Source organism: Myxocyprinus asiaticus, chromosome 26 (assembly GCF_019703515.2).
Source record: "Myxocyprinus asiaticus isolate MX2 ecotype Aquarium Trade chromosome 26, UBuf_Myxa_2, whole genome shotgun sequence".
NCBI lineage: Eukaryota > Metazoa > Chordata > Actinopteri > Cypriniformes > Catostomidae > Myxocyprinus > Myxocyprinus asiaticus.
Genome location: NC_059369.1, coordinates 16,851,942 through 16,864,853, shown reverse-complemented (window position 1 = coordinate 16,864,853; position 12,912 = coordinate 16,851,942). Strand labels below are relative to the sequence as shown.

Genomic DNA, 12,912 nt, shown 5'->3' with positions numbered 1-12,912 from the left:
TCACTGGACTCACTGCAGTTTGCTTACCGCAACAACCGCTCCACTGATGATGCCGTTACATCTATACTACACACTGCTCTCTCCCACCTGGAAAACAGGAACATATATGTGAGAATGCTGTTTGTAGACTACAGCTCAGCATTCAACACCATAGTGCCCTCCAAGCTTGATGTGAAACTCCGGGCTCTGGGATTAAACAGCTCGCTGTGCAGCTGGATCCTGGACTTCCTGTCAAGCAGACACCAGGTGGTTAGAATGGGTAGCAACATCTCATCACTGACCCTCAACACTGGAGCCCCACAGGGTTGTGTTCTCAGCCCACTCCTGTATTCCCTGTACACACATGACTGTGTGGCGACACACAGCTCCAATGCCATCATTAAGTTTGCTGATGATACGACGGTGGTAGGTCTAATCACTGACAATGATGAAACAGCCTACAGAGAGGAGGTGCACACTCTGACACACTGGTGTCAGGAGCACAACCTCTCCCTCAACGTCAGCAAGACAAAGGAGCTTGTGGTGGACTTCAGGAGAAAAGATAAAGAACACAGCCCCATCACCATCAATGGAGCACCGGTGGAGAGAGTCAGCAGCTTCAAGTTCCTCCGTGTCCACATCACTGAGGAACTCACATGGTCCGTCCACACTGAGGCCATTGTGAAGAAGGCTCACCAGTGCTGCTTCTTCCTGAGATGGCTGAGGAAGTATGGAATGAACCACCACATCCTCACACGGTTCTACACCAGCACTGTAGAGAGCATCCTGACTGGCTGCATCACTGCCTGGTACGGCAACAGCACCGCCCTCAACCGCAAAGCCCTGCAAAGGGTGGTGCGAACTGCCAGACACATCATCGGAAGTGAGCTTCCCTCCCTCCAGGACATCTATACCAGGCGGTGTGAAAAAAGCTCGGAGGATCATCAGAGACTCCAGCCAACCGAGCCATGGGCACCAGCCGACTTTATGACAGCTTCTTCCCCCAAGCAATCAGACTTTTGAACTCTTGATCACTCACGATACATATATCAGCACTGCACTTTATTGGCCTCAGTCTGGAATCACATTTTATACTTCTCTTAATAACATACTGGCATCTGACTATCAACCGACAGCTGAATGTCAACACAACACTTCATATTTATTTCCACTGATTACATCGAGGAAATTATGACTTTTGATTTGATATTTCTTTGGTTTTGATTTATGTATGTAATTAGCTGTCAAATAAGTAATTACATTTCCAGTGTGTAATTCATTAATGTAAATATTTATTCTGTATTTAAGTAAGCCTTTTTGTTTTGGTTCACTCAAGCAAAGAAATACAAATGTGTATACAAAAGACCTTTAATTTCTGCAATGTTTTGGAAGACATGCTGCATTCCAAAATTCGGTCCCACTTTATATTAGGTGTCTTTAAATACTATGTACTAACATTAAAATACATACAGTTCAATGTATTTATTGTGAAATTACATGTTGTTATGCAAAATTCTTACAAGATTCACATTTGCTGCTACTGTGGTTGAGGTACAGGTAGGTTTAGGGGTTAGGTTTAAGGGTTGGGGTAAGGCTAGATTTAGGGTTAGGGGTAAGATTAACAGTGTAACTATCACAGATGTAATTAAATGCAGGTACTTTAAATGTAAGTACAATGCAAGAACACATATGTACACAATAAGTACATTGTATAAAATGCTTAAGTATGTAGTAGTTAAAGACACCTAATATAATGTGGGTCCCAAAATTCAGAAAAAATGCCAATATTTTGGACTGTTCACATATCCCAAAAGCTGATTCTTTCTTTTTTAGGAGATGAAATCATCTTCTATTCTTGGCAACGCTAAAAGGAGGACACAAACTCATAAAGGCTTCCAAGACACAGATTATGCTCAAGTCTAAAATATATTTTCAATGGAAAAATCAACATTGACAACATAATTTATAAAAGGACTCTTTTAACATGACTTACTGTATTTAATCCTATTCAATCATTCAGCATTAAAAAGCAGTCACATGAGACATGGGAAACTTAGAATAAGAATCGATCCTGCTCTGTGATGTAAGATCTGATGAGTGGTACTTCAAAACACATTACCCAAGAGGACGAACAGCAATTAACTGCTGTCATCAAAGACCACCCAATCACAACTCAACAATCCCATTCTGGCCAGTCGTAAATTTTCAGCAGACAGATTCATCTCTGTCAGTCTATCTTTTGTCATCAGTGATGTAATTTGAAGAGTCGACTGTGCTTCTCTTCTCCAAAAGAGGTGTGCTGCACTCATTTTTCAGGGTTTACCGCAGACAAGACACTGCGACCTCATCTCTCTCTCCTCTGTCAGTTCGTCTGACTACAGCACCTCTTTACTGCCCTCTCCTTTCCATTCACTTTCTGATTTATTTCTTTGTTTTAGAGGCTTACATCTAATCATTTCTCTCTGATTGTATGGGTAGTCTGTTTAGGGTTAGGGTAAGGTTGGGTTAACTGCTTAATAAACATAATAGTTAAATGTCTAATACAACCCCAATTCCAAAAATGTTGGGACAGTATTAAAAATGCTAATAAAAACAAAAATGAGTGATTTGTAAATTATAATCACCCTTTGCTATATTGAAAGCTCTACAACTACACATTATATGATGTTTTACCCTATGAATTTCATTGTTTTTTTTGTTTGTTTTTTTTAAATGTACAGTAATTTAAAATCAAAGGATTGCAACACGCTCCAAAAAAGTTGGGACAGTCGAATGTTTACTACTGTGATACATCACCATTTCTTCTAATAACACTAGCATTTGGGCACTGAAGACACAAGTTTGTTAAGTTTAGAAAGTGGAATGTTCCCATTCATCCATTATGTAGGTCTTTAGCTGCACAATTGTATGGGATCTTCATTGCTGGATGGTATGCTTCATAATGCACCACACATTCTCAATTGGAGACAGGTCAGGACTGCAGGCAGGCCAATCTAGCACCCACACTCTCTGCTTACACAGCCATGCCCCTGTAATCTAGGCAGTATGTGGTTTGTAGTTGTCCTGCTGAAAATTCCAGGACGTCCCTGGAAAAGACGGTGCTGAATGGCAGTATATGTTGCTCCAAAAGTTTTACATATCTGTCTGCATTCATGGTGTTCTCACAGATGTGCGAGTTACCCATGCCATGGGCACTGACACACCCCTGGACCATACAGACACTGGCTTTTGGACCTGAAGCTAATAACAGCTTGGATGGCCCTTTTTCTCTTTGGCCCGGATAACATGACGGCTGTGTTTTTCAAAAACTTTTTGAAATGTGGACTCATCAGACCAAAACAACATGGTTCCACTGTTCTACTTCCATCTAAGATGAGAACGAGCCCAGAGAAGTCAGCAGCGCTTCTGGACAGTGTTGTTGTAGGGCTTCTGCTTTGCATAGTAAAGTTTTAACTTGCATCTGTGGAGCGGCGAGTGGTGTTGACTAACAAAGGTTTACTAAAGTTATCCCAAGCCCATGTTCATGATATACATTACAGATGAATGACGCTTTTTAAGACAGTGATGTCTGGGGTCACATGGCGCCATGCGGGGGTAGGACGTTTGAACGACGAGCTCTGCGCACTTTGCTGGTTTTTCATTCTTTTTGTGTCTTAAACCAGTGAGATTCGATAAACCCTGCTACATAACTGTTCTATGAAGTCAACGTGTCAAAGAATTCAAAATCCTCAGGCTCTAGAGATATTAAAAGACACTTACGTGCTCAAGCTGATACCCCAGACAGGGCTGCAGACCAATGACTCAGTTTGGATGGTGTGGCAGGAGAGATTCAATGTCAACTTTCCAGCATATCTGTAATGCTGGCAAAGGTCATGGCGGACTTGGAGGATCTTGCTGTAATACGTCGATTGATCACTGCGATGGAGACAAAATTCTCTGGTTACAAGAATCGGGGACGTCAAGAAACAGATCGATTATCTGGAGTCATCGGAGAGGGAATTAGTTGCTAATCTGCTAGCAACCAAAATAGATTTGGAACGCGTTTGGGAAAAGCTGGAAGACTTTGAGAATAGTAATCGGCGAAACTACCTCAGAACTGTTGGAATTCCTGAGCATGAGAAGAGATATGGTAAAATTCCTAAACAAGCTCTTCCCGAGTCTGCTCAACATAACATGCCATAAGCTGGAAATCGAGCGAGCTCACAGAGTTTCAGCTTGGAGATCCACGGAAGGAGACAGGCCCCGATCAATTCTGGCCAAATTTCTGAGATCATCCGATAAAGATCTCATGTTATGCGAAGCGAGGAGTAAAGGAAGGCTTTCTTGGAAGAACCACAACATTTTCTTGTTCCCATACTTTGCGAATTCGACAAGAGTGAAACGTGATCGATTCAAGGAATGCAAGAAACTCTTACACCAACGGAAGGTCACTTTTGCACTGATGTTTCCTGCCAAATTGAGAATAGATATTAAGGATGGCCACAAAATATTTGCATGCCCACAACAAGCGATGTCTTTCATAAAATCAATGGACTGAGGAAGTCATGATGTGTTTCTCACATTGCAGCCAAGTGAGCTTGACTCACTGAACATTCACTTGACCGTCCGAGGAAGCTAGGCGCCTTTTTTGTTTCATTCTGTGATGGTTCCACCTAGCAGCTGGAGTCTGTTTTGTGATATAACACTCCAAGAAACTTTTGCATCGACGGAGGGTCGCTTTGCACTGAAATTCCCAGCCAGGTTGAGAATAGATGCTAAGGATGGCCGTAGAGTGTTTACTTGTCCCCAATATGTGATATCCTTCAAAAAACCCATGGAATGAGTGAGTCACTGTGTGGCGCTCGCTTTGCAGCCTAGTGGACCTGACTCACTGAACATTCACTTGACCATCCGAGGAAACTGGGCGCCTGTTTTGTTACTTTTTGTGCTGGTTCCGCCTAGCGGCTGTAGGGACGGTTGTGAATGAATCTGCACGTTCCTTGTGTTTATGTCTCCAATTGGCTGGAGTTTGTTTTGTGGAGTATTTTTTGCAGGACACTGTAAGGATTAGGTCATTTGCTGCACTCATGAACAGCCGGCTCACTGAACACTCATTTGACTGTCCGAGGAAACTGAACGGAACTTTTTTTTTTTGTGCTGGTTCCACTAGCAGCTGGAGCTTGTTTTGTGGAGGAACACAACTTCGGGACAGTTTTGTGAACGAATCTACACGTTCTTTGTGTTTATTCTGCCTACTGGCTGGAGTTTGTTTTATAGATTATTTTCTGTTATGTAATTCTGTCTCACAAAATTTTTATAGAAACACCAGACTTGAGCAATCCAACGGCAAAGCTGTAGCGGGGGCTCTCGTAGGCGTACATGCACTGTTCGAGTTTAGAGGGATGGACGCCACTTGGCGCTTTCATGCATGGGGTTAATGCGCACGTTTTTCTTTTTTCTGTTTGTTTGGTTTGGGGGGAAGTTCGTGGTTTGACTGTTGCACTGTTGGAATGTGGTCTTTATAATTGTATTTTTGACACACAATCTAGTTTTTCTCATATCTCAAAATGTCAAATGTTAATATCAGTGGACTGTCTCTCTCCACGTGGAATGTGAATGGGTTGGGACACCCCATAAAAAGAAGGAAGGTTATTTCTTTTATAAATATGATATAGTGTTTCTTCAAGAAACGCATCTTTCCCCACAGGAAGCTGAAAAGTTTGAGAAGATATGGGGTGGACATGTTTTCTTTAGTGCTGGCTCAAGTAAAAGCAGGGGGTCATTACGCTGATAAGTAAACATTTATAATTCAAATGTCTCAAATAGATTAAAGATAAATTGAAGGAGTCATTATTGTTTTAGCAGAAATTCAGGGGCAAAGGTTGATTCTGGCTAATATTTACACATATAACACTGATGATCAGGGCTTTTTTATAGATCTTGAAGGGATGTTGCAAGCTGTTGGCACCCCACATGATATAATACTGGGAGGAGACATTAATCTGTTGATGGATTCAGTCCTTGATCATAGTGAAGCAAAAGTGTGTAAGCTCCCTAGAGCAACACTGACGCTTCACAGGATGTGTAAAAATCTTGGACTTCTAAACCCATCTGGTAGGGACTATACATTTTTTCATCAGTCCATAAGATTTATTCTAGAATAGATTTTTTTTTTTTTTTTTATATCAAAGTCCCTCATTTCATCTGTTGTTGATTGTTCAATTGGAAAATCTTAGTCTCAGATCATGCCCTTGTGAGTTTAGAGGTGTTGCCACATATGGAGAAAAAGAAATCATATAGTTGGCGCTTTAATGTATCCCTTTTACAAAATCCTGATTTCCAACAAATGTTAAAGGCTGAAATCAATGATTATATGGAGACCAACTGGTCCTCAGTATCCTCTGTGGGTGTGGCTTGGGAGGCACTTAAGGTGGTTCTTAGGGGTAAGATCATACAGTATGCCTCATTCATCAAAAAATCCAAAACACGAGAACTTGTGGAGTTGGAAGGGAATATTAAAAGTACAGAGGCAGAGCTGAAGAGCCAAATGTCATCTGATGGCCTCAAGAGAATTTGCCCTGATTGAAATACAGATATAATACTATTTTGTTGCCGAAGGTGGAGTTTTGTTATTCAGGGCAGGACATTCATACGTTGAGTCGGGGGACAAAGCAGGGAAGCTTTTGGCTAGATATATAAAGCAGAGAGAGTATTTTTCTACCATTCCCTCAGTGAAATCTGCTGGTGGTGACATTTTACCTCAGCCATTGATATTAATAATGTCTTTAAAGAGTTCTATCTTGATCTTTATAGTTCCACGTCTTTGTCTACTGATGAAGATATTAGAAACTTTGTGGAACCATTAGATCTTCCTAAACTGACGATTGAGCAAAAAATTCTCTTGATTCTGTGATAACCTTGGAGGAGATTGACGAGGTAATTAAGTCCTTACCTACTGGCAAGGCTCCAGGTCCAGATGGTTTTGCCACAGAATTTTCTAGATCCTATGCTACAGAACTGGCTCCAATTTTGTTAGAAGTTTATACTGAATCATTAAAGAACAGAAAGCTTCCTCCAACCATGACACAAGCCCGGATCAGTTTGATTCTTAAAAAGAACAAAGATCCAAGCGAGTGTAAAAGTTACAGTCCAATCTCCCTGATCCAACTAGATGTAAAAATGTTGTCAAAAATTTTGGCTAATCAATTAAGTAAAGTTATGACATCTCTTATACATATAGATCAGGTGGGGTTTATTCGGGGCCGTAGCTCTTCTGATAACATCAGGCGTCTCATCAATATCATGTGGTCAGCGAATGATCAGTCTCCAGTCGCTACCATCTCACTTGATGCCGAAATGGCATTTGATATGGTAGAATGGGATTATCTTTTTAAGATTTTGGAAATGTATGGGTTCGGGAGTACATTTATTGTTGGATTAAGTTACTTTATAGACACCCTGTAGCAATGGTACAAACAAATGGATTAATTTCAGATTATTTTACTCTGAATAGGGGCACTCGGCAGGGCTGCCCTCTTTCCCCATTATTGTTCTGTCTTGCCCTGGAACAATTAGCAGCCGCGATAAGAAAGGAGGATGATTTTCCAGGGGTGGTGGCGGGAAGTGTGGTGCATAAGCTTCTGCTTTATGCAGATGATATTTTATTATTTTTCTCTGAATCTACTAGATCTATACCTTGCCTCCACAGAATTATTAATTAACTCAGGATACAAAGTCAATTGGTCTAAATCCGAAGCTTTGGCTCTGACAGTGTACTGTCCAGTAACGGATTTCCAGCCGGGTGCCTTCCAGTGGCCCAAACAGGGCATTAAGTATTTGGGGATTTTATTCCCAGCAAATTTGTCCGATTTAGTTAGTGTTAATTTTGACCCTTTAATAAAAAGATTTTCGAGCGATGTGGGCTGGTGGGCTTCATTACATTTATCGATGATTGGGAAGGTTAATGTTATTAAAATTAATTGTATTCCAAAATTTAACTACCTGCTACAATCTCTCCCTGTAGATGTCCCCCTCTCTTATTTCAAGCAATTTGATAGCATAGCGAAGTCCTTCATTTGGAATGGTAAACGTCCCAGATTGCATTTTAATAAGTTACACAGGCCAATTGACAAAGGAGGGCTAGGCCTACCCAAGATTTTGTTTTATTACTATGCATTCAGTCTCAGACATTTGGCTCATTGGTCACTTCCACCTGAGAGAGCCCCTCCCTGGTTTGTTATTGAACAGGCATTTCTTGCCCCTATTTCGCCATTACAAATCATCTCTATCAAACTAATCGGAAAAGTTAAGTTACACGCCGTTATTTTGCATTTACACTCGATATGGACTAAAGGGTCCAGATTGTTTAAATTGGACACTTATTTAAATGTTGCCTCGAGCATATGGCAGAACCCAAGATTGTGTACTGGCAAGTCCCCTTTCTGCTGGCCAGAGTGGATTGTGAGGGGGGTTGCTACACTTGGTGACCTAAAAGTGGAAAGTGGAGTGTTGAGATAGTTTGAAAACTTGGTCTAACATTTTGGGATCCCCAGACCTCAGTTTTATAGGTCTTTACAACTGCACCACCTGCTTTGTTCTATTTTTGGGAGTAGCACACACCCCCCTAAGGAGGCAGATGCTTTGGGAGAGATGATTGCGGCTTTTGGAAAAGGTCATGAGGCATCAGTGTATTACTCCCTGTTAATTCAAAGTATGGGGGATGGAGCCTTAACTTCTCTCAAGAGAGTATGGGAGAAAGATTTCAACTTGGCATTGGAGGAAGGAGTGTGGGCTAAGATTCTTAAAAATGTTAAGTCTGCATCTAGAGATGCAAGGGTGCGTCTTATACAATTCAACATTTTGCATAGATTGTATTGGACCCCCTCTAGACTGTATAGGCTTGGTTTTAAAGACACTCCCACCTGCTGGAGATGCCAATCGGAGGATGGAGACATGGCCCATGTTTTTTGGTGGTGTGTCGAGATCCAGAAATTCTGGTCGAAGGTTCAGAATTTTGTGTGCGACGTGGTGGACACTTGGGTTTTGTTTTTCTCCAGACTTTGTGTTCTGGGCGATGGGGCGGTCATCGATTTAGGGGATGGCCATATAGAGAACTGGGTTCTGACCTGTTTGATGATAGCCAGGCGGGTTATTTTGAGGGGTTGGAGGTCAGCTGGTGCGTCCCCATATCCGGAGTGGTGCACGGAGGTGGGGAGGGTGGCAGCTTATGAGGAGGTGTCATCGGGAAGATGGGGTGGTTGGATATGTTTATACGGAAATGGGGCAGGTATTTGGAGTTTTTGGAGGACTCACGGGTGGGGTGTGGAGAGAGTAGTGTAATATAGTTAGTATGATTATTATGTGTGTGTATGTATGTATTTATGTTTGTGTGTGTATATATATATATATATATGTATATTTTTTTATATATATATGTATATATGTGTGTCTGTTTGATTTTTATTTCTATATATTTACTTATGTTTGACCACAGGGTTGTTTTTTGGGGGGGCGGGGTCGGGGAGGGGGGGTTGTGGCATTTAAATGTTGATTTTATATATATATATATATATATATATTGTAAATTTCATTGTTATTGTATGATTTAATAAAAAATGTTAATTACAAAAAAAAAAAAAAATAATGCTTTTAAAGAATTCTATCTTCATCTGCTGATGAGGATATTAGAAATTTTGTGGAACCATTAGAACTCCACAGAATTATTAATTCCTTTTCTAAGTTCTCAGGATACAGAGTCAATTGGTCTAAATCCGAAGCTTTGGCTCTGACAGCGTACTGCCCAGAAACGGCTTTCCAGCCGGGTGCCTTCCAGTGGCCCAAACAGGGCATTAAGTATTTGGGCATTTTATTTCCATCAAGTTTGAGTGATTTAATTAGAGTTAATTTTAACCCTTAAATAAAAAGGTTTTCGAGTGATTTGGACAAGTGGGCTTATTTACATTTGTCTATGATTGGGAAGGTTAATGTAATAAAAATGAATTGTATTTCAAAATTCAACTACTTACTACAGTCTCTCCCCATTGAAGTTCCCCTCATTTATTTTAAACAATTTGATAGTATAGCCAAATCCTTTATTTGGAATGGTAAACGTCCTCGGATGCATTTTAATAGGTTACACAGGCCAGTTGACAAAGGTGGGTTAGGTCTCCCCAAGATTTTATTTTACTATTAAGCTTGTGATCTCAGACATTTGGCACATTGGTCGCTCCCACCGGAGAGGGCCCCTCCCTGGTTTCGCATTGAACAAGAGGCCCTTGCCCCTATCTCGCCATTACAAAGTCTTTCTTCCAAATTGCCCAGAAAGGTAAAATCTCATCCTGTCATTTCACACTTGCAATCAGTGTGGTCAAAGTTTTCCCGCATGTTCAATTCTGATATTTATCTGAATGTTGACTCAAGCATATGGTTGAACCCTAAATTACGCATTGATAAGTCCCCCTTCTGCTGGACGGAGTGGATTGAGAGGGGTGTTGCTACGCTTGAAGATGTACAAAAACGGAGTATTGAGACCTTTTGATAATATTATACAGCAATTTGGGATTCCAAGGTCTCAATTCTTCAGATATTTACAGTTGCACCATTTATTATTTACTGTCTTTGGAAGTAGTATAAGGCCCCCTGAAGCAGTGGACACCCTTAGTGTGGTGATTGCTCCTTTTGGAAAGGGTCACAAAGCATCAGTGTACTATTCTTTACTGATTCAGAGTCTCGGCGACGGAGCTTTATCATCTCTCAAGGGGTTATGGGAAAAGGATTTGAACATGGCACTAGAGGATGGGGAGTGGGAAAGGATTCTAAAAAGTGTGAAGTCTATGTCCAGAGACGCTAAGATACGTCTTATACAATTTAAGATCATACATCGTTTCTATTGGATCCCCTCTAGGTTGTATAGACTTGGTTTAATAAATACACATACTTGTTGGATATGCTAGTTGGAAGATGGGGACATAGCCCATGTCTTTTGGTTCTGTGCGATGATTCAGGAGTTCTGGTTGGAAGTCCAGAACTTCATCAGTGAGGTCTTGGATGCTGACGTCTCTGCCCGAGACTTTGATTTTGGGGGATGGGACAGTCATTGATATAAATGACAAATATATAAAAAAGTGGGTTCTATCCAGTGTGATGATTGGGAGGCAAATAATTCTTAGGGGTTGGGAGGCAGCTGGTTCTCCATCCTTTCAGGAGTGGTGCGCCAAATTGGGCAAGGTAGCGGCTTTCGAGGAAATGACATATATATGGTTGGGCAACATGGAGGCATACAGTGGCCTTCCTAGAGGGTTTCAATAACGGGTAGGGGAGAGAGTTTCGTTATATGTAGTCATTTAAATTGTATTTTTTAAATATTTTTTAAATTTATTTTTTATTGTTTTTATATCTGGATAATCACTTTTTTTTCTGTGTGTTTGTTTATATATGTGTGTAAGTCCTTTATTTGTATTTATATTGACCACTGGGGGTGGGGACAAGTTCGAATCAATAAAAATGTTAATAAAAAAATAAAAATAAATAAATAAATTTAAAAAAAAGACAATGATGTCTGAGGCATCCAAGATCACATGCATTCAGAAATGGTTTTCGTCTTGCCCTTTACGCACAGAGATTTTACCAGATTCTTTGAATCTTTTAACTATATTGTGCACTGTAGAGGGTGAAATGCCCAAAATCCTTCCAATTTGTCTTTGGGGAACATTGTTTTCAAAGTGCTGGATTATTTGCTGAAGCATCTATTGGCAAATTGTTAAGTCTTATCCTTGCTCTTAAAGGACTAGGCTGTTTTTGGAGGCTCCTTAAACAGTATACAGTACTATGACACAATTGCCTCACCTGTTTAACATCTCCTGTTTCACATCGTCTTGTTATTTCAACTCAAATTGTTATTAGTCTTAAATTGCCCATCTCATCTTTTTTGGAGCGTGTTGCAATCATCTGATTTAAAATTACTGTACATTAAAAAAAAAAAAAAAAATTATATATATATATATATAAATAAAATTCACAAGGTAAAACATCATATAATGTGTAGTTGTAGTGCTTTTAATATAGCAAAGGGTGAATATAATTTACAAATCACTCCTTTTTGTTTTTATTAGGATCTTTCTTACTGTCCCAACTTTTTTGGAATTGGGGTTGAACATAAAAATCAAAAAATGCAAAAAGGTTTGTGTGAGAGTTTGGTTAAGGGGTAAGTTTAGGTGATAGAAAACATCATTACACTGTAGCTCAGTATAAAAATGACTGAAGTCAATAGAAAGCCCCCACCATGATAGAAAAACAAGCAGATGTGTGTGCTTGTGAGAAATAAGGGTAGGGACTAGAAAGATAATCATCCTTGTGAGAATTTCATGCTTATCTAGACATCTGATAAGGAATCTCATGGCCTGTGCAGAACTGATATCTTATGCAAACTTTTTTTTAAAGCATTTTTAATGGCAGGAAAATTGAGAGCTTCTATGGATCCAAGTTTTTGTTCCAGCTGGTTTTAAAAGTGCTACACTTGATTTATTAACTCAAGACCATAACATGTGATTACATAAGAACAATAGCTTCTCAGAAAAAGCTTTATATTTTGTGCACACATTTAGATTACGAGAAAGCATAACTCACCTCTTTCATCTTGGCCGCACTGAAGGATGGTGTGAGGATGCTGCGGACACGTTTCCAGCGTTCGTCCTTTAGCATAATCAGACTCTCGCTCATGGGTTTAGTGCCGCCTCTTATTGTCTGCATAGAGGACACATCTGGGGGTTTGCACAATTCAAAAGTTTCACAAGGAAATAGGCAATAAGATAAGCCTAACACCATGTCAATACCAGGCAGGGTTTTGTCACAGGGTGGGCCGGGTAGGGTACAGTGATGTCTGACCGACCGGGGATTTTTTTGGGGGGGTGGGGGGCAGGCTTCAATCACAATCAGAAAACATCTGCGGACTGTAGC

At 40.4% G+C, this 12,912-nt stretch overlaps 1 protein-coding gene and 1 long non-coding RNA gene across 6 annotated transcripts in view; both read right to left on the bottom strand.

Annotated features, from left to right (window-relative positions):
* Positions 1-12,912, bottom strand: part of LOC127417294 (uncharacterized) — a 511,839-nt gene that overhangs the window by 55,897 nt on the left and 443,030 nt on the right. The window lies entirely within an intron of this gene.
* LOC127417285 (thromboxane-A synthase-like) overlaps positions 1-12,912 on the bottom strand; it is a 116,719-nt gene that overhangs the window by 41,611 nt on the left and 62,196 nt on the right. For 4 of the 5 annotated variants that reach the window (XM_051657192.1, XM_051657195.1, XM_051657196.1 and 1 more), the window contains one exon: positions 12,583-12,699. The exons of the other annotated variant lie outside the window; for it this stretch is intronic. In XM_051657192.1, coding sequence (XP_051513152.1) covers positions 12,583-12,699 — 117 coding nt within the window. The remainder of the gene's footprint in view (positions 1-12,582; positions 12,700-12,912) is intronic. 5 annotated transcript variants of the gene reach the window in all.